Here is a 22,585-nt window from a genome sequence, read left to right as displayed (position 1 = left end):
AGAACCAACAAGATTTATCTATACTTAGAAAACCCGATTCATCACTGCATTTTTCCACTTATATGTAGGTGGCTGCTAATACTGGTTTTGTTATGCAAGAATTATGAATATTCTCACTTAGAAACTAATGATTTGATTTGGACACACCAGCGGGCTATGAATAGCTCAAGGTTTTCCCTGTGCGTGAGGAGCAGTAGCCGCACAGAAGGTAATTACCTAGGTCTGGAAGATAAGTGGGTTTGATGAGTGGTAGCCCATTAGGGCAGGGACTGCAAAGCTCCCAGGAGCTCCCAGTAAAAGCGTAATTTCAAAACAGATGAAAAGTTATGGCTGTGGCTTATTAGGTGTTCAGGGTCTTTTTAGTCTGATATACATACACCACACACACATATATATCTATGGAGGTATCACAGCCCTAATCTGGCATCTTTTTAAGATCTCATAAAAGCACCCAAAGCTACAAGGTCTTAATTTTTCTTCCCTGATGCCTTGGGTGCCATATTATTGAAGCCCCAGCTGCTCACCACCATTCAAGACCTGTGCAAGGGTGTTTTCCAAAAGGGCCTCAAATTGATGGGGGAAGGTGGGAAGACAAGTTCTTCAAGCCTTAAAACCACCTTGCAGACAATTACCACACTATATTCCAATCAAGTAGATTTCTAAAAATGTTTCAATAAATTAACAAGGTAATCAATAATAGCTGCCTGCTATTTCTAAACTCAGAATTGCTGCAGAATGAAAGTTTTTTTGCCCAGCCATCAGATGCCGTAAAAAAAAACAACCCAAAAGGCTCAAATCAGATGCCAGGGGAAAAAAAGAAAAATGGGCCCAGGCAGGACAAGCAAGCTGAACAGTGACAGCTTCTTGGGTTTCTGAAATAAGGAGAGCACTCAGGTACAACCACCACCATAGGCAGGACACCAAGCAAGCGATACACAACGTTTGGCACATGTCATGATAGCAGCGCTGTGCTTGGACTGAGATCCCGACTTCCTGACCCAGAAGTGACTCCTTCAGCCTGCAGCCCAGAAGCCCACCAGGACATGAAGCATTGGAAGAGAATTTTAAAAATCAGGTCTTTGGCCCATCTGCTCACCAGTGCCGTTTTCTCCTTCCCCCTCTCCATGCATTCCCCTGTGCCCCCACGGTGTCTGAACTGAAGAGGCGTTTTCACCCCTTTTTGCCCCAGTTTCTGTATTAACCACTCAAGCTCAGCAAGGGGCATTCTCAGAGTGAAAGGGGGAAAAGGACACGTTTACACAGTGACCTGGGTCCAGTTGATGTGAATTTGAGCTCTATGCACATCCACAAACACCCATTTCTTCCTGTTCTAGGCTCGCTACAGGTGATCAAGATAATTTCTCCATGGCTGGAAAGGGTGGGTGAGACTTTGAGAGTTATTCCCCATAAAAAAATTCCCAGATCTTCAAAGTCCTTAGAAGAACAGCCTCTGCCTACAAACGAGACATTGAAGGCACACAGTGGCTGGGAAGGGCTGGAAATTGCTGGGAGCTTCACCCACATGCTCTTTTGGAGACCCACCAAGCCAGGACCCATTCAGCCCCCTCCCTCCACTGATGGCCACGGGCTTTCCCTGCTCTCCACCCCCCCTCCTTTAATCAACCTCAAGCCTCAGTCTCTCCATTTGCATACTGGTGATTAACAAGACTGATTTCTGCTTAGGGAAAACTTACACTTCTGCCACGCCTCGGTTCTTTAGCATAGCAAGCTGGGGCTGAGAGATGCTCCTGAAGTTTTTTTGTTTACTGTTGGGCAGAGCAGCTCTGCTGGTTTGTAGGTAAGCAGTGGAGTTTGCTCTGCTCACAAGGGCACAGCCCCACCGCCAGCTCACTGGGCTCCTTAGCCAGTTTGTCATCATACTGGTGTCCAAAGACATTTACGTTCCCCTCTTGTCTGCGGCTCCCATCGTTGTAGTGCAATTTGCTATGAGGTTTGCAACACACAGACTGTTACTTATAAAGAATAAGAGCATAAATCTCTTTTAATGAGCTTTTAAGTGACTAATAGATATCTGTGTGCAGCTATATAAAGGACAAGCCTTACTGGGATGGGAATGGGCGCAACTCCATTGTCCTCAGTGGCTCTTACCCAAGAAGCCCTTCCCAACCACCTATTCCCACGGCATTCCCGTTTCCTTTTTTCCTTTATTAGCTCTGTTATGTCCTCTACAGGCCTTGAACTGACCATCCAGATCAACTGAAACTGAAACCTCCACTCAGCACACTCCAGATCTCTATGTTAAATTTATAAATGAAATCAGCTAATACGTGTTCACACCTCATTGTATTTCATATTTTTTTATAACAGCAGAAGCTACCCAAGACAGCATGTGCTGAACGGCTTCATTCCCATCCACACCTTCTCTAGATACGATAAACTCAAGGGAGAAGCAGAGCGGTTTGGACCAGCCCTTGGTGTAGAAGTCACAATGACAGCAGCAATAAGAAGGTGCCAAGTTGACGAAACCATGATGCTAACTCATCCCTGGGCACTGTCAAGTGACATATTGTGCCACTGCCAGCTCATCCTGACGTTTTCTGTAGGTGCTTTAGAGCCACATGATGAGGCTCTGGCACGTTTTCTTTTGCATCTCTCCTCCCCATCTCATCTCCATGGTAGAGGTCCAGAGCAAACCACCTAACCCCTGGTGCCCAGCCAACCCCATGGATGGGGCATTTCCATGAGCAAGATCTAGTAATTATGGCAAAACCCACTGAGCTAAATCACAAGATTAAAGCTGGATGCACTTCACATCTAGTTACACTCCAGACATGGGAGCTGGGTAGTTGCAGTGACTGGAGATTTCAAGATAATAAAACTCCAGTTTTTGGGAAGCAACATTTCTGTAATGAATCATTACCAATTAGGCTGTTCTGTCAAAATAAAAGCATCTTAATCTTTCAAAGAGAATCCCTGGCTATTTAAGTTATAATTGATTAACAGCTTTCTAATGAGAGGATCAAAGAACATCGTAGATAACTCAGATGACTGACAGCTCTGCTTCAAGACCCTAAAACAATATGCCTCCATTTCCTTACCACATGCCAATTAAACGATTAAGTATTGTTTACTGGGACTGGGAAGATTACAAGACAGTAGGTGGATTTATTAGCAGAAAAAGGAAACACACTCCTACACAGAAGAAAAAGATTATTTTGAATGACTAACAGCCAAGTTTTCTTCTAACAAGGAAGAGCTGCTTCATTAGCAGTCTCTTAGTACATGTAGGCACCAAATCAAATCACCTTAATACAAGTACCTGAACATGGCAGGGACAATAATGTGTTTTAGCATCTTGCACCAAGAACATCCAATTTTCCAGTTTTACATGAATTAACAATTTATGTCACGGAGCTCTGGAAGGGGAGGAGGGAGAAGCTCTTGAACTCACACCATCAGGCTCCATAGTTACCGTGCCTGAACCAGCCACATTGTTTAATGCAATACATGCCATTTTTACCAGGTGGGGGGAATTAAAAAAAAAAATAAATCAAGATGCTGAAAAGATTTACAAATTTAAAACCACCTGACTGTAGGAAGCGGCACATCAGAAAATTCCTTAGGCTTACAATCCCCACTTTGTTTTTTAGGTGACCCTTTAATCACCTGATTGCAAAAGTTAAATGAGATGTTCTAGTTAAACTAGATGGCAAGAGCTGAAGGTTTTTTTGTATTTCACCCCCCTGTTTCTGTAGGACTCCTACGCAGATCTCTAGGGGTGGCTTTAGCACAGATGAGGAATGCAAGGAGCTGCTGGTTCTGGGTGAAGCCACCAGTCCCTGCCCCAGGAGCCCACCACCCCCTATGCCACCACCAACAGCGCCGGATAATGACTCGTCTCAGCCGGTTAATTAAAAAGAGCAACGTCCCTGCCAGACAAGAACCTCTGCAGGTGTGGAGACAGCAGAAGCATGTGAGCAGAGTGAAGTATTTTGGGACCCTGTGAGCCTGCGCTTTCAGCAGCCTGCCCGGGGCTCAGGGCCCCTTCCTGGGATTCTGGCAAAAACTGGACAGTGTAAGGTTTTCCAGCGGAGGACTGCGTATGGGACACAAACCCCTGCAGCGAGACACGAAAGCTGCAGATGGATGCTTCCACTCTTCCTTGGAGCTGTACCAGGTAATGCCATGAAGAGACTGAATTTCAACAAATCGATATATTAAAGGCTAGGATGTCAGGGAAAATTGTGAAAAAGAGATCCCTAGGGATATTAAATACAAAGATATTACCTCTGGCTCCGGCAACCTCTGAGGCACAGTTTGCAGGGAGGCTGTACCGAGGGAAATATTCCTGCACATCTCCTGCAGCGGCTGCTGTGAGCCACAGGGGACTGGAGAAGCGGCGGTGGGAAGCCGTGACCCCAAAAGGCTGCAGAGGAACATATTGAGCTAATTACAAAGGGTGGAAAACTCTGTTAGCAAGAGTTAAGCAGCTATGAATGGCGAGCAAAGCTGGCCACTGCAACTGGCAGATGTCTGGAGGAAAAAAAAGCAGCATGTAGAAGGATGTCAGGAATTCCACTGCAGGACGTGCAGTCCTTCAGAAGGCAGCCCCAGGATGGCAGGGACAGCCCTACTCAGCGCGGGTGGAAAGGGGCCACACTGAGACTGCCACGTGCTCGGCCACCTCACCTCGCAGGAACCGACATGGGGGTAGAGCTGCCACTTAACGCCACGCTGCGCTGTGACAGCCTGTCATCCAGGTGGTAAAAAGGGAAGGGCAGCATCCCATTTGCCTGGTGGCATTGGTCCCACGGAGAGCACCGCGCTGTGCTGTCCAGACAGTGTAGCTGTAGGTCACCTGCATTGCAAGCGATGAGAGTGGATGCAGAGATGGAGACAACTCTTTCTGCAGAAAGCATTTGGCCTTTATTAACAGAGCCAGCTGTCCCCCCTGCAGTGCCCGTCCAGGGTCAGGAAGAAGCAGGACAAATTTCAGAATTGCAGCTGGAGCCAGCAGCCTCGCCAGGGCTGGGGGGGCACCTCGTCTCACCTAGGGCTGACATCTGCACCCTGGCAGTGGCAGCTCTCACCCTTAGCCGTTCGAATTCCTGCCCAGCACCTTCTTTGACAACAAACCACCAATGTAACCACCAGACATCGGGGTAGGGCTTGCCTTGCTGGTGCCTATTCGTATCACTCCAGGCTGATTAAGGGTCCTGACAAGTCAGCCCATCACCTTTACATCCAATGCATTAACAGCTACCAGGTGGCAGAGGTGTCACTGGCAATCCACACTCATTTTAATGTTTTGTGACCTAGACAAGAAAAGCTCCAGTTCTTCCAAACCATGCAAGCATCCCTGTTAGAATTTTAATTGGGATATTACGTGCTAACATGGAGTAAAGATGTTCAGACAAAGACCACCCAGGGGAATACCTGCAAAGGAGTGAACACCTTTTCATGCCTGCACAGCACGGTCAACCAAAGAGACCGTTCATCCACGAGCAAAGCTCCCCATGGGCATTGTGTGATGGGGTACCTGGCCCCCAGGAGGGTATGTCTGCTGGGCGCGACAGCAGCTCCATGGAGAAGTGTTTGGGTGCCCAGGAAGGCTGATGGACACCCCAAGGTCAGCTCTATGGGCACTAATCTCTGCTTCTTTGCTTAAATCCAAACTCCCTCTGGTTGGACGAGCAGGACAAGAAAATGCTTCTAAGCATCATGCTGTCCCTGAGCCACTCACCGTCTTCCACTCCACACACAGTGGAGTGATCCTACCTGTTATCCATGTGGACCACTTGCTTGAGCCTTACCAAGAGAGAAACATCCAGGGAGAAGACCATGGGGGAGCTGGGCAGATTCTTCCCAGGGGGATGGGCAGCGGTAGAAACAACAGGTTTGCTCTTGCTGATGGAAGCACCTTGTTTGGCCTTTACCTGTTAGTCACGCTAAAACACAGACGGAGTGTTTGCCCATCATTAGTAACAGTGTAGAAGGTTGCAAAAGCGGGAGATTTGGATGGGTTTTAACAACAGCAAGGGAAATGGCCAGCAAAAGTCACCAGCTTCCCAAAGGTATGTTGTTCTTCTCAGAGACCCATCACCAGAGCAGACCAAGGGGCTCCAAAGGCTCATCATTTCCCCAAGATGCAGATTCATGCCACTGGCACCTACCAAATACACCAAGAGAGCTGCCCCTGTGGTGAGAGCTTCACTAAAATTTAACCTCGACAACCTTGTGATGTGGTAAAACCACCAAAATGACAGCTTCGCCCTCTTGGCTGGGTTGGCTGGACACATCTGTTTTCTCCTGGCAGGCAGCAGCTCCCTCCACCATGCTGCAGTGCCCAGGGAATACCAAAGCTTGAAGAGCAACTTCTGAGCTACTTCACTCACCCGTCCTAGAAAAGCCTTAATATTGGCACAACAGCCAAGATTTTGTACTTGGAGTTCTGATTCTTCAGCCCCATCGCAGCTGTTACAAATTTAACTGAGACTAAAACAAAAGTGCAGCATCATTTGGCAGAGCTCAAAAAGCAGTCACTGGAAATAACTATATCAAGACCAGTACGTCAAAGTGCATCCTTTCAACCTTTGTTCAGCAGAGGAATGTTTGTTGTTGAAAAGAAAAATTGCTGCTTTAGATTTCAGCTGCCCTACACAGAGGCTGTCCTAGAAATTGGAAGGAAGCTCCGGCAGGAGAGAAGCTAAACATGGGCTGAACAAGGAACGGTTTCCCAGGTTGAAGTTTGGAGTGGCATTTTCAACTTCAGACTGAGATGGGAATAATTAAGCACAGATTTTAGCCTGGTATCTGCAGGCAACCAAGACATTGAGGATTGTAGTCCAAAAACCTTGCTAGACTCTTCCTGATGGAGAGCAAGTGGCAGGTAAGGCTTCATTACAAGCTGGCAACCCTGGCACTCGGCTCCGTGGGGGCAGGCACACCAGCCAGCAGAAGGCAAACAGACAGCATCTCTCAGAGGCAGCATCTGATATTTCATCAGACAAAACCTCGGGGTCTCCGATTTTGCAACAGCTAAGTGCTCAGGAGGCTGTGCAGTACAACAGCCCGGGGATCAAAAGCACAAATTCACTTTTCCCTGTAAGCAGCACTTGGAGGGCTCTGCCCTCCACACAAGCCCCGACCCCCACCCCACCCCAAGCATTCCCCTCCCATTGCACAACTGCTCAGCTGACCCAAGCAACAAATCTCAACGTCTTATTACTGTGTCAGTTGTTATAACCAAACGCCCACATTAACAGGGCATTTACTTTTGTACACCAGCCAGCTCACAGCATCCTTCACTGCCTTCCCTAGGGATGGCGACCACATGGATCTACAAGCTCTTACGGAAATCAGGTATCACCCTTTTAAATCTGGTAGGGAAAAAAACAAACTCTCCCCTGTGCTCCTCTGCACAACCCTCCCACACGTCCCTCTGCAAACACACACAGAGTTTTGATGCATATTTAATTTTCCTCTTGAACAACAGGGAAAGAATAGAGACTAGCTCTTGGGATTTTAGCTAGGAGCTAAAATTAAATTGCTTTTCAGTGTGGAGAGAGATCCTGGGATTGGACCCATTGCTTCTTTTTCCCATAACTACATTCTCTCACAGCAGAGCCGCTCTCTCCTTTCAGGATCCCAAGTCATTTAAAGAAGACACCTCTATATTATTCCCCACCTAAGAACAAGACTTGGCTCAACGAAGATGTTCAGCTTCCTACAGGCACAGACTGAAAACACTCATCGATACATGTGCTCCTTGACGCGTGTCGAGTCCTTCAGGAGCCAAACTACTGATATTCACAGATGAAGTCTGTTTTGCAAAGCTATTCCAAGATTATCAAGAGGTGTATCGTCACTTATCACTTAGCTGTGATTTATTTTTACGTTCTTTCTTGTGAAATTGCCCCAAATTGGGTGGATCCCACCCTGGCAACTTGCACACTACTATCACATCTGCTCTAAGATTATCTTGGCCAAAGAAACAACAAAACCTTTTCTGATGCTTACACCGTACCAGCGTCAGATTCAATAAACTGCGGGACATTTGAACAGTTAGATGTTGCTATCAGGGAAAACGGTAATACTGACAAAAGTTCAACCAAGAAATGTAAAATACAAATTTACAGACTTACCATTTTTGTCAGCTCTTCTGAAAATCTAGAATTGAAAGAGAAAAAGAAACATTTTTATTATGCTGTTCAACTTGAAAGGTTGAAGCCCTTAGCACCATGTTTAACCCCACGCACAGGGCAGGACCACGCGCTCCAGCCCCTCAAGAGCCAGCTCAGGTGCTTTGCTGAGCTCACCCTTCCCAAGTCTCAGCCCATCATCCTTCAGACCCACACGATGGGCCACCACTGCTGGGATAGACTATCGACATGGTTGACTTTGGAATAACTGGTGGAAAAGGAGCTAGCCAGCAAAATAAAGATAACACAAAATGCTTCCAGCAGTTCGGGCATCTCCCATCACCTTCACAGAAGAAAGCCAAAAACATGGAGCCAACACAAGATAAGTACCCGTTAAAAAAAAATCGATTACACCATCCATGCAGCCAGCCCAGCCAATTTCTCTAGCATCAATAATATCCCTTAAATTAAGTTCCACAGTTCTGCACTTCTGAAACATATTATTTACAATATTAAAAAAAAAAAAAAAAAAAAAAAAAAAAAAAACCAAAAACCCCCCCCACAAGTTTCCTGCGTGGGAAGGAGATTATATTTAGACTTAAAACTACAGTGTGGAGGAACAGCCCACAGAGAGGAATCAGATAGCCCTTTCAGAAGAAAACAAATCGTAATAATGTGTAGTACAGTAGAATTTGCCAGGGAGAAAGACAGTAGAAACAACTCCTATTTTTCTGACTAATCTCATTTCAGGAAGACACTCCTGACACAATGCAATAGCAAGAGGCTTGTGCAAGGCTCAAAATCTTACAGGTTTCTGCCAAAAACAGCTGCTAGCACAGGTTTTGCCATAAGTTACAAAAAAAATCAACATGCTCATAAATTAGGCAGAAAAGGGGAAAACATTTTCATCATCTATTCAGACCTGGCCCTATTAATTTGAGCAAGAGCAGAGATTTTTGGCTGTACAAAGACATTTCCCTGTGGAGGGAATAAAAACACCAACAGGACAGATGAGAGTCAGCCATAAAATGGAATCTCTTATTTTCTGGGTCATAAAATCATTTAAATTAATAAATAAATAAATAATATCAGAAAAGAAACTGCTGCACAAAGCAAGAAACCCAAGAGACGAACTGAATTGCAGAATGTGCTATTTAAGTGAATATGGTTTAATTAAGGAACATTAATCATTTTTTTGCCCAAAGTTCTTCTTAGGCTGCATAAGGCAAGGTCAAAGATGGACTTTGTAGTGTGCTTCAGCAGAGGCAAACCTTCTCCTTAAGCCAAGCCTAAATGGGGGGAGTCACTAAGTCCCAGCTTCAAGAGAGGATCATAAAAACCCTACAAGGACTACAGCTTGCAGCCACTCCAAAACTGCTTACTTCTTGGGCTGACCATTTTTTAGAGTAATTAGAAGTTGGGGGGGGGGGGGGGGGAGGAAATCCTACTGTCTCCATACTTACGGACTTCATCGAGGTTAAATACGGGTTTTAAAGGGCCAGCCAGCCATGGCTTGTCTACGGGAAGAAAGAATAAAGCCAGGAAGGACAAGCAGGACCCAGCAAGCCCCATGGCTTTGGTACACATCACCCAGCTGTGCACAATATGCCTTGCCCGGAGTATGAAATATTCCTATTCTCCTGGCTTGGCCACCTCAAGTCCTCACTCCCCACGAGCACCTCCAGATGAAGCACTTTTCTTTCTAGATGCTGATTCTTTCTGGGCTTTTTATTTCATCACCACATCCTTCTGGTGCTGTTCCCACTGCTTGGGAACAAAGGCATTGCATCGAGTCTAATACAGAAGCAGCGCTGTCTATTTTAAGGTCCTGTGGGAGATCACCGCCCTGCTAAGCCCAGAGGGAGAAGGGGAAGGCAAAAACAATCAGTAAAATGTAGCTTCAAGTGGGATAAAGGCTCAATCTGCAGTGCTCTGTTCTGTGGAGCCACCAGCCTTCCCATGAATGATTGGAGCAAGGGGGGGGGGGGGGGGAATCAAATTAAGAAATTGAAGAAATGTTAAGAAATTGAATTACTTATGTCCAGCTTCACTAAGTGAACTTTTTAGGGCTTTAACTCCCCCAGATACTCCTAGAAAGTATGACCATTTCTAAATGAACACCCTGATGGACGATCACATCATTGCGTTACCTGCCGAGGTTTATTCTACAGGACCAAGCTGTTTAGTTTTTATTGCTAATGAACAAGATTTATTCTTCCAACTTAATTGGACCACCTAAGATTTGCACACACAAAAAAATATTAAACAGGACGCCTGGAGAGAAAGCAATTTAAGATAAAGTCATCTGTCAGCACAGGCAGGCAGTACATCAAGGTACGAACACTGGAATGAGCATCAGGAGGCTGATAAAGACATAATATACTCGGTGATAGATCAGTAATGCTGCCAAAAACGCTGCTTCTGTGAAGACTCAGGATTTATGCTCTAGCTCCGCAAACAAGAATGCCCTCCCACACACAGCCTGAAGATGCCCTCTGTTCATGTTTTGAATTAGTTGCTCCACTGTGGGAAGGATGTGGCGTGCTTTTGGTAAGGGAAAGGCGTAAGGTCTGGTGATGGAAGGAAAAACGCAGCCCCTCACACCTCCCCTATGGACCAGCGGGGCAAACCCCCGAAGGCAGCTCAGTGCTGAGCTCCCAGGCAGCTCAGGCAAGGAAAAGTTCCCTCCAGCTCCAGCAAGGGGGAATATAAGCAAAGATGCTGCATCATCTCCAACACAGACGTTGTGAAACTGGTCCACCCCGCTGCCGCTCTCTGCAGGAATGCAGTAACTCCATCGCTGCTATTCGCTCTCAGCAGCAAAGCCGCTTCAACTTAGTCAAGGCAGCAGCCCTGGAGATCAGCGAGAGCGGAGGTGATGAAACATTGATGGAGAAACACCCTGTCCTGCCAGGCCTTCGGCAGAGATTGGCTTCCCGCGCCTCCAGCCCGACCAAGGACTGTCCCCAGTGGCCGAGAGCTTCGTGAGGCAGGAGCCCACAGCACCGCGCAGCCTGACCAGGGATGCTCTTTCCGCTCCATCACCCCCAGTTCTCCAACTGGTAGGGCAACGCGCTGCTTTTAGACGGTAAATGAGAAATTATCCAGTCCAAAAACTACTACAGCAACCGTCTCCCCCATCAGCTATGCTTTAAAACTATTAAGCAAGTCTCCTGAAGCACAGGCGAAGTCACATGGTGAGCCCACAGGACGCCCACAATATGGGCCAAATTAACCCATTTTATAGGAGTTTCGCAGGCAATGCATGCAGCTCACTGTCTGCAGCGCACTTTTTCCATTTACCAGGTGCTGAGATGAATATAAACTCTGTTTTATTTAGAGCGAGGAACCTCTCTCAAGATTTCTAATAGCTTTTTTTTTAAATGTACATTTTTGCTGTCGTCTCAAATGGCTACTACAGCTATTTGGCTGCCAGAAGTAAGCAATTCAAAACACTAGTGGTAATAATAAACTCGAAACAAATGACGGTTTCAAATTTAAACATTCAGTTCTGCCTTCTCAAAGCTTCTGGATGAGAATATGCGACACTAGGGGCTGCTTAATGGAGGTTTTCTCAGCACTTTTATTAAATTCACACAAGTACTCCCCTAACAAGTCTAAGAATTATTACAGGGCTTAGAGAGTTTATTATCCCTTCAGCAGGTTAATACAATGTTGATTTAAAATAGAGTGTAACTGAGCAAGAATTTTGTTTTCCATCGTCATCTTGGTGCAGAATGGAGGACAAAAAACCCCTAAGTCTCGTGTGTTGAGGAAAGCCTATGGATGTGAAAGCATCCAGATACACCTAAAAACCCAATTAATCTGCTCACTAAGTTCCTGCATTCCTGTTCTTTTTTTCTGTTCCTCTCCCTACAAGTCTCAAGACCTCATCTAGAGCCAAGACAAGGTTTTATATCACGTATGGACTTCATCTCTCTAACTCCAGGTACCGGCAGAGATTTCCTCTTCTATAGCCTCTCTGTGTTGCTTTTTCCAGTAATAATGCCAGAAAATAATGAGCTGAAGCTTTGCCACTTTGGACTACATCTTTAGGCATCATCAGGCTAATGAACTTTCCCCATGCATGGGGAAAAGCTGGATTTTGGTGTTTTGCTAAGAAATACACCATTGGTGTGGAAATACTGTCCCTCCACCTCCCAAAACAAGGCTGCTCCAGAGCTCTAGGTCTTCTGGCATTTTTCCCACTCCGAAGCAGATATCCTCTTCCCCCCCCCCCCCCGCCCCTTTTCTCCCCAAGAGAAGGGAGTTAACACCATGTCCCAGCCTCTTTTCACTCTTCCCTTCTCCTCAGACTTTACCTAGCTGTCCTAAATAAAAGTTGTGTGAGACAGGTAAGAGTTCCATTTGATGTCCCGACCTACACAGTACTAAAAATTACTGTTCCATAAACACTGGCCCTGGGTGTAACTTCATTTTGAGCACCCACTACCAACGCCCTGATGAGAAGAGGGAGGATGAAGTCTTCTGTGCAATCATGTACCTTGCAGTGAGCAATCCCTGAACACACAGAGCCCAGCCGTGCCCTGCCTGCATGGCTTGAGGGGATGACTTCGAGTCATGGATTTCACATAGGGAGGAGGAAAGAAGAGGAGAATTGCCTTCCCGGTTCACTCAGAGAAGTAAGAAGGTAAACAAAGACACAAGGGGTGAATCAACCTTAAAAAAAAGAAAAGGGGGAAAAAAAACCCAACAAAAAAAACCAACCCACGGAAGGAAAAAGGTCAAAGCAGAAGGGGATTGGGAAAGGATTCCTGTGGCTGCAATAGCTTTGCTAATAAGGACTGCACTGGAAATTGCATTATTGACAAAGTTGGAAAACTGTGCCACTTCTTAGATTTACATTTGGAAATGCACCCTTGGCACAATTCTCTGTATTTTCTATCTAAACACCTGACTCAATCCTGTGGGGCTGAAAAAGTGGCCATGTAAGAGAGGGTGCAAGAGGAGTCACTAACAGAAGAGCTGGATTTGAATTGATCTTTCTGATCCTGTCAAAGAAGGAAAGAGGCAAATAAGGGTCAAAATTAGTTTTCAGCAAAAGACAGAGCAAACCAAACAAAAAGCTTCATCTGATCTGAAATGAATGGCGCTGCTTTCTTCAGAAGCGTTTAAAACAAAGCCAAAAAGCCACGCAGGTAGTCACCACTGGCAAAGCCAGAAGGGAGGCGGGGATGGCAGTGCCCCTTGGAGCACACAGCTCCGCCACGAGGATGCTCACCCCTAGCCGAGGCTGACCCTTATTTTAGATGCCAAGTAGGAGATGTTCCCTTTCAATGGGCTCTCCCTGGTGTAAAGGAGATGGAGCATCTCTGCCTGCAGCCGCCGTGGCTGAGCAGGTCTGACGTGCACTGGAGTTCACACGCCTGCTGTCAACACAGGTTTTTGACAGTGACACAAAGGCAGGGAGCGATGAATGAGGACAGTCGGTAAGTCAGCACTGAAGTGCTCCCAGGCAGAGCGATACCTGTCTAGACATTTCCCATACCTCGGGAGCCTCCGCTTCAGCTCTATACTGCGTGTGGGTTCATTCACACTCAGCAAATACATCTGATATACACTTACCCCCCCCCACACACACACCATAGTCTCCTTGTCAGAGGTCTTGTGACATTTGAGGATTGGTTCTGGACTGAAAATGCCACCATCCCCACACACGGATTTGAGCAGCACTGTGACAGCTTCAACTTTTTAGTAAAGCAGTTTTGCCCTCGTTGATGCAGAGAGGAGCTCAGGGCATCTTCAAACAGCCCAGAAGGCAGAGAGAACATAGCATTACCACAATCTCACATCATAAACTCCGGATAGACATTAGTTATCTACGGCAGATTACACACGCTGCCAGTCCTGAGGTTCTGGCTCTTGCAGACGGAGCAGCCGTGAGCAACCCAGACCCACAGAGAGACACCCAAGGGCAACCTCAGGACGGGTACAGACTCTTGGCTCAACCCCAGCCCCTTATGCTGATTTAACAGATGTTTTAAGACCTTACCATTAAATGCAAAGTGGTATCTTCCAGGCTCCTAGAGTGACATATCACCTCCGCTTGATCTGCTACCACCACTGAAGAGCATCTGTCACCCCCTAGTTTTACTTGCTGCCTATTTTAGGCAATGTGTAGGACTTGAATATCTTCTTCATTAGTTTGCTACCAGGGTTTAGTTAATCTGCTCTTTTTTCACACTTGGAAACCTATGATTTTAAGCTGAACTAGTAAACATTAGTCAACCTTTTTTAATCCTTTACCTGAAAGGACGTGGGAAAAATAGAAGAAAAATACTGAAACAAGCCCAAAGGTAAGATTCATCCTCCACGTGGCAGCAGCCAGGTTGATGGCAGAAGACATCCAACCCCCTTGTTGTATTTTGTTCTTCCTCAGCCCTCAGGTTTGCCCCACACCACCACAGTTCTGTTTCTTTGGTGGAAAGGGTGTAGGGAACTTTGTGCTGACCCACCAGCCACACTCACGGTCTGGAGGAGTCAGAACAAGCTCATCGGGGATGGCTGAGTCAAAGGAATGGAAGAACAGAAGAGGAAGAAAAAGTGACTAAGGTACCATTAGCGTCAGAGCCATCTTACCTAATTCATAGCGAAATGAATTAAGCCAAGCTTAACCCTCCTTCTCCAGCCCCCGATGAACTGCCTACAGAGCACACCAGCTCATGTGAACGTGTAAGTTAAATATAAAATCTTACAGGTCTTTTACTTCATCGCCACCCACCGAGAAGTTACACTGCTCCGTGGCTGGGACTCGCTGCTTCCCCAGCACATCCACATAATGCAAAAACGTGAATGAAGTAATTGGGAAACGTGTTCTCATCCCTGAGGATTCGGTGGGATCCTTGGTACTTTTCTGCTAATGTGTGAAAATTAACCTAAATGCATGTTCCCATGTTTAAACTCTTCGTTTGAAAAGGCAGGGAGGGTCTCATGGTGCACTTGAAGAGCCCGTTACAGTGAAGTCACAGTTTCAGTTTATGTTTCTGTTGTAACTGGAAAAAAAAGGGAGAGAAGCAAGTTCTAAGGGAGTAGGAAAAAAACCCTCCAAACCCTTAAATCTTACATTTCCAGCATCCATTTCTACTTTCAGCAGGTGAGAAAGGGCACCCAGTCCCCTTGTGAAAGGGAAAAAGGATCTGCACGCCCAGCTCTGTAGTATTTCCTACCGGTTAAAGACATTCTGAAAGTTCATGGCTGATTTTCTCAGCTCAAACCTCAAAGCAGGAAAAAAATCCATTTAAAGATGGTAAAACTGAACAGATAAGATACCATTTTGGTGGGAAAAGTCCTAACTCAGGAACCTGTTGTATAAACTTAATGTTGCTTCCCAATTGAATTTATGCTCTGAAGCCTAGATTCCACATTATTGTAAAATTTTGGTATTTCAGGGCAGGTAAGAAAAAGAAAGCCAAAAACCCACAAACTGAAAACCCAAACAAGTTAACTTAACAGACTTAAGGGTATTAGATGCATTTACCTTTTCAGTTTCCCTGTGAAGCAGCATTTCCTACAGCCTGCAGCTGCCCAGCTGCTGGCCCGTTTCACCGGGCAGGACCATCCATCCCAGCCCTCTGCTCTCCAGGCTGCTTTGGGCACCTTGGTAGACCCAGTGGCACTGGTTCATTCAGGGAACCAAAATCCCTGTCAGCCCAGGGTGCTCAGACGTAATGAGTTTCGGATCTGCCAAGCCATGCCTACCAGGGACGTGGTAGAAGATCCAACAAATCATTTAGAAAATGCAAGGACTTGCGTGGAAGAGTTACTACTGCCTAACTCCAAGGAGGCTGGAGGAGAGTGTGAATTATCCTTTACTACAGCCAGTGTCTCAATAGTTTATTTTTGCATTCACTACTTTTTTTTTAATAAAGCTAGGAGATAGCAAAGCTGAGGATCTATGTGTTTAATTACTAGATGCCGTGGAAAGACTGTAATTACACCAATTACACCGTTTGCACTCCAGTTGATTCCACCCCATTCTGCCAATCCATTTTAAGTGCAAATAGCCTCGTTAGTTCCCTAATCAGGAAGCCTATAAATACCGCAGCAGTGGCACTAAGCACAGCCCTGCCTGCCTCCCCAAACCTGGGTAAGGGAGCCCTGGGTCCCACACACTCGCAGGCACTCAGGACCATGCTGCCCAGCTCCCCCTGCACAGACCCTCCCAGCTGCAGCCCTGCAGGGACTGGGGTCCAGGATCTGGGGTGAATGGCGGACGCCAGGTGTACCCCTATGCCCAGCTAACCTGGGGCAGCCCACGGTGCAAGACCCATGGGGGGTTGCAGGACCTGGAGTCCTGCATCCCCATCCAGTCAAGCTAATTGATTAAGGATCAACAGTGCATTCCAACCCCAGCCGGTCCAGAGGCTGCAGGACCTAGGAAAGGGGCTGCAGGACCTGGGGTGCACCCTCATGTCCAGCCACTCCAGAGGATGCGGGATTCTGGCAAGGAGATAAAGGATACAGGCTGCATCTCCATGCCCAACCAGTTAGAAAAAAATACGCAAGACTCGGGCTGCACCCTCATGCCCAGCCACTTTGGGGGTGCAGGGGCCCAGAAAGGGGGTACAGGATGCAGACTGCACCCCTTTTCCCAGTTGGTCCGGGAAATGCAGAACTTAAGTGCATCTTATTCCCAACGGTCCCAGGGTGTGCAGGGCAGGGGAATGCAGGAGCCCGGCTGCGCCCCTAGCCCGCCGCCAGTCCAGGAGGTGCAAGATCCAGACAAGCAGGTGCCAGGACCCGGGCTGCGACCCCCTGCCCAGCCAGCCCAGGGCACAGGATCTGGAAAGGGGTTGCCGGATTTGGGCACTCCTACCCCTAGACAGCGCGGGAGGTGCAGAACCTGGTCTGCACCCCATCCCCGACCGGCCAGGGATGCAGGATCCGAGGAACAACCCTGGTGCCAAAGCCGGTCGGGGGTGCAGGAACGGCGGGGCATGCAGCATGGGGTTGCGGGAGCCGCGGTGCAGCCTCTTGCCCACCCGCTCCGGGAGACGCCGGGCCCGGGAATAACGCCGGTCCCGAGCTGGCTGGATGGGACAAAGGGATGCAGGACCCGGCTGCGCCCCACGCCCACCCAGCCCGCGGGTGCAAACCCCACGCGAGGGGGTACAGCTCCAGGCTGCACCCCTATGCCGACCCGGTCGGTGGTGGCAGGACCCCGCAGTACAACCCGTGCAGGACCCGAGGAACAGCCCCGATGGCGAGCAGGACCCGTGCGAGCAGGGATGGGGACAGGAGCCGCGGTGTCACCCACGTCCCGGGGTGCGGGACCGGCGGTGCGGCCCCGGGGGTGCGGGACCCACTCACATCGAGGATGACGGAGGTGCCCTTCCTCTGCTCGGCGGCGGCGGCTACGCCCGGGGTGAGCAGCTCCCGCTCGGCGACAGCCTTGTCGCTCATCCTGGCCACCACCCAGCGCAGCAGCCCGTCCAGCCCGCGGAGCGCCGGCGGCGGCTTGCGCAGCAGCAGCCTCTGCACGCCGGCCCGGCAGTACCGCGCTGCCTGCTCGCACATCGCTCAGCCCGGCCTCATGCCGGAGCTGGGGGCTCCCTCCTCCTCCTCCGCCTCCTCCTCCGCCTCCTCCCACCGCCACACGGCGGGGGGGACCCGCGCGGCTCCTGCCCGAAGAGCAACTGGGGGGGGGGGAGGGGAGGGGGGCGGATTTTGGGGGGGGGGGGGAAGGTCACCCCCGAGGGGCCCCGCTGGGTGCTGCCTGCCTGCTCCCACCCCCACACAGCCCCTCCTGCCCTGCTCCAACACAAAGCAGCCTTTCGGGCATTTTTTATCTAAAGAGAGTATTCCTGTTGCATGTCCTCTCACCTCTGCAGCCCACCCACCCACCCCACCCCACCCATTCTAGCAGCTCTTTGTAAGGACAGCAGAGAGCAAATTTCTTGCTAGTAAATAAAACTTGCCTCTGACGCCCTACTCATACTCCAAGAAGTCCCTGTAGGATGAATAGCCATCCCTATAGGATGAAAATCCAGCTGGAGTATTGCAGCATTCACAGCTACAGAGCAACCCACAGTGCTCAGCTGGACAAATATTTCTAATCCTGTGACTGTGTATTATGAGGATATCCCTTTGCGATACTCCTGTGCACACCTGCACAGGTGAAGATCTAGGCTTGCAGTAGGAGCAATACATCTTCTGGCCAAAACACCACTAGATCATTTCATCTCCCCCACACACACTTGAGGAGATGCTCGCATTTTGAGTTCACACCCAGAAAGGCACCAGAGAGCTCAGCCCAGCCCCTCTGGGGGTGCCCAGAGCACTAGAGTGGCCAAAGGCTCCCAACAGCCTTTCCCCCCACCCAGCCACAGCAGCCAGACCCTCTCGCAGGCAGCTCCAGGGGACTTTGTACCCCACCAGGGCCACATCCCCAGATCTGAACATCTCTGATGCAGGAGCCAGCAAGCCCAGCACCCCTGTGCAAGCGTTACACACCTCCCACGCTGAGCCCTGTGCCTGACCTCCAAAGGAGGAACAGCATGACCAACAGCCCTGACCCGCTACCGCTTTAAGAGAGAAAAAAAAAAAAAACGATAAAAAATTATTTCTTTAAACAGAAAAAACTTGGCAGTGCACCAAGACCCCCCAGGAAAGCCTTCCTGGAGATACTATTTAGCCGCCTCTTCTAACCACCCATCTTTATTCAGGTAAATTAGGGTGAAACCTTGCTGTTTGAGGTGGCAGGTGGGGGAACGTGCATTTTTCTCTCGCTGCTGCTCAAAGAAAAGTGAGTGGGAGCCCAGTTCTCTCTGCTGGAGTATGTGGATAATGGCTGGAGGCTCTTGAAAGGCTTTTCAGTAGCTGGGGCACAGAGGTGTGTTGCAGTAGGCCAGAACACCCGTGGGCTGAGCCCCTCTTTCACCGAGCTCTCACCTTTCTGGGTTTCCTTCTTCTCCAGCAATGCAAAATTAATGGGGGAAAACAGAGGAACTTCAGGGCGTTGATGTTGGCTCATGGGAGCTGTGTGGAACGCTTGAACAGTTCTGTGTTCGTTTACAGGGATGCTCAGAGCAGGCTGGTGTACAACCCGGTCATCACTCAGTCCCCACTCACAGCTCACAGCAAAGCTAATCGAAGGCAAGACACGTCTTATCATCCTTGCCATGAGCTTAGGATGGCATCCCTACACACCAACTGCTGGTGCCAAACAGCCCGCACCCCTCATGGCCCAAATTATTGCACTTTTTTGTATTTTCACAATCCTCAGGTTATTTATATGCTTCTTTCTCCTTTAGACGTCCCTCTGCTAAACAACTGGTTCAGACTGTATTAGCCACACGCATTTTAGTATTATTATATGCTCATTATTTAAACTATTTACTGAAGAAATTTATAAAGAAGGTTTTCTGAATTTTTCTTTCCATGTGCCATTGAGATTCATTACTTGACTTGGAAGTTTGCAACTATTTCTCTATTTCTGTCAAAATCAGTTCATGTAAATGTCAAAAACAGCTCTGTGGCATTTAAATACTCATTTTTCCTCCTAAATGGGTCTAGATAGAAAAAGTTTCAGCCACTCAGACATTTGGAAGAAGGCCCTCATTCATACTGGGCTGTGTTGCTAGTGGCTTAGTTATTCCCAAGTTTCCACGAGGCTGAAAATGGAAAAAAGCAAGGAAAAAAAGGGGAAAGGCAGTTCTACTTACCTGATCCAGGTGAGAAAACACAGGAACCCCCAAGGCATGTGCTCAGGCTGGTCCCAGCCCACCCATCACCCCCCAGCCAAGGGGAGGACAGAGGCACCGATGTCAGGTTGGGCTCTGTGTGCCAGAACTCATCCCCTCCTGCCTGCCCAGGGAGAAGGGGCACTGTCTGTACTGAGCAAATAAACACGACTGCAGCCCGGGCACTGGGGCTTTGCCAGCCTCCCCTGCCACCACGTGCTACTGGTCACGGCACTGCCCAGGTCCCTGGCAAGAAGCCATCAGCCAGGGCCAGAAGAAGAAACCAAACAAGTGATGGCCACGTGGAAACAACAGGGTTTTGCCTGCTCTAGAGCACCTGTCTGCTGCTTGAGCTGTGGCTCCCTGGCATCCAGCACACTTCTTGCTCCTTTGTTAAAGGTGGAGAGAGCAGGACCACCAGCAGCCACCAGCTGCCTGGCAAGCTTTATGCATGCGCATCATGCAGATGCCGAGTGGCATAGGAAGAAATAGGAGAGAACGGAAAGGAGACAAAAAGTTAAATCCAGGCAAAGTTCATCCCGGTGAAAGCAATGAGCATTAATTGCAGGTCTGGATAAACTCAGAGCAGACAGGCCACACAGCGTCCCACAGCAGCAGAGCCCATACGCAGAGCAGCCCACTGCCTCTGCTGCTGATCCAGGAGCATTTTGCTTTCCACGCTGCTTTGCAGAGCTCAAACGCTGCCCGACGGCTGTCAGGGCATGCTGCAGAAGGAAAGGCAGCAGCTGCAGCTCCACTTTCCCCTCCTTGACATTCAGTAGTGAGCTTCCCCACTGCTGCCCTAGCCAGGGCACACACACGTGGTCCCAGACCACTACAGTCGAAGGCTCCAGTAAGGATGAGAAGGTTGTTGAAGGCTGGGAGAGATCAGACATATTGTCCCACACCCCCAGCTCCAGGTTCAGAAACTCGGAGATCTCAAGAAAAGGCTATTGCCACGCCAGTTTCAAGTCTTGATCTTGGCCCAGTGCTTTTCCCTCCCTGATGCATGTGGTGCTCGGCACAAAGCGTTGGTTTACCCCCATCAGTGGCGATGTTTGCTCCGCAGGCTTTCATAGAAGGCTCAGCCACGTGCTATGCCCAATATCTTCCAGCAGTTTCTGGAAAGGCTGTTGAAGCAGGAGCTCAACCCATGTGCTGTAATTTCAAATGAGAGGCCACCTGAAGAACCCAAGGGCTCCTCTGAAAGAAAGGTCCGAGACAGAGCAGAAGTCCTGCCTGCAGCCCAGCGTGGCAGGCAGAGCCAGCGGCTTTCATCTCCCCTTTGAATTCTGCCTGCTCCCCCCTGCCCCTCGGCGCACAGCGGGGAGTTGTATTTAATTAAAAACTTCCAACAGGCAGGACCTGCAGCCTCAGTTGGTGCAAAATGTCACATATGACTTACTAATATTTACTAATGACTGAGGGATTGAGGTTAATCTAATGGTTTGATGGCAGGAGGAAGGAATGACGACCCCGTTACAGAGATGGGAATTAGTAGAGTGACAATGACCTTGCTGGCACAGCCCAGGGGGCTGGAACGGCTGCTTTAGTCCCTGCACTAATTTATGTTTATTGTAATGCAACATGTAATCACCAGGTGATTTCATACCAAACTTATATGCCAGGTTTGAAAACGCCACACTGCCCACAGCACCAAGGTAACACACTGGTCTGAAGACGAGCCAGGAAAACCATGTACAGGTGAGCTGTAAGTTAACTCCTAAGAATTCAACAAGCCCCCTCCCCCTCTGCACTTTGAGGGGTCCAGAGCTCGTGGTTTGGGGAACACAGCTAATCAAACACCGAGTCCAGCCCAGTCACTGGGGTCACAAGTTTCTGATCCAGGCTGAGGCAAGCAGGAGGCTTCGAACATCCCGTTTCATGTCACATTGATCTTAGAGTGCTATGCTGGCTCTTGCTTTGAGACAAAATGCAGACTTGGACTTTAAATACCTCCAGAGCCTCTTCCAACTACAGTTACGTTAGTGAGCAAAACCTTCCCCTCTTTTAAAGCACCCTGCTTGCAGCCAGGCACCCCCTCCTGCTCCAGGGCCAGCCGGCAGCCACGGGGGGAGTGGGCTCAGCCCAGGTGGGAGACCCCCGGCGTGAAAGCGGGTGAGCAGAAGGGCTTTTCTGAGTACTCACCCCCCCCACTGCACTCGTTGCTACAAATGTAGACCGGGCACAGTGTGAGAGTTCAGGTTTTTCCTGGTCATAATCCTAAAGGCAACGCATGGATATCTGGGAAACTCATCAAGGGGAATTAGCTGGACTAACCTGACCATCAAACAAAACTCCTGCAGCATTAGGAGATCACAGCCCCCACATGCCCAGACTTCCCCACAGCTCTGAGATGTTCACCAGAGCACTACGAGGAATTACCACCATAAGAAACAAACATCAAATAAATCTTTAAAAATATATTAAAGCACCAAATCATAAAGAGACTCACCTTCCAAGACGTACCCAAGCTCGTCCCGGAGAAGGGCTGGGAGCTGTGTGGCTTCTTCCAAGCTCCCAGCAGCAGCCCAGCTCCCGGCTGGGGCTGTGGGTATCCTGTGAAATTCAGGACATTTGTGCTGAGGGCTCCACACCAGCCCCAGGCATGGCTTTCCCTCCCCAGGGAAGCTGCCGCTGTTGAGTGGAAACCTTAGAAACCAAAGAGTATTGAATTGTTGTTATTGTGAGGTGCAGGGATGCAGGCAAACAGCAGGTAAAACCCCTCTGCTGATGGCTGATAAAGAAATTCAGGGGGCAGATGGTTTTGTTTGGGTATTT

The 22,585-nt window shown here is 48.7% G+C and overlaps 1 protein-coding gene across 5 annotated transcripts in view; it reads right to left on the bottom strand.

The window, feature by feature from the left end:
- Positions 1-22,585, bottom strand: part of NECAB2 (N-terminal EF-hand calcium binding protein 2) — an 87,994-nt gene extending 65,409 nt beyond the window's left edge. Inside the window, exons 1-2 of one of the 5 annotated variants that reach the window (XM_056360380.1) lie at positions 22,260-22,585; positions 8,106-8,130 (exon numbers count right to left, since the gene is read on the bottom strand). In XM_056360380.1, the coding sequence (XP_056216355.1) occupies positions 8,106-8,108 (3 nt within the window). In that variant the 5' untranslated portion in view covers positions 8,109-8,130; positions 22,260-22,585. Of the gene's footprint in view, positions 1-8,105; positions 8,131-17,432; positions 17,657-19,786; positions 20,999-22,259 lie in introns of those variants that run through there. The other 4 variants (XM_056360383.1, XM_056360379.1, XM_056360378.1 and 1 more) reach the window with 4 other exon arrangements.

This window comes from Falco biarmicus, chromosome 15 (assembly GCF_023638135.1).
Source record: "Falco biarmicus isolate bFalBia1 chromosome 15, bFalBia1.pri, whole genome shotgun sequence".
In the NCBI taxonomy this organism is placed as follows: domain Eukaryota; kingdom Metazoa; phylum Chordata; class Aves; order Falconiformes; family Falconidae; genus Falco; species Falco biarmicus.
This window is presented reverse-complemented; position numbering and strand designations above follow the sequence as displayed.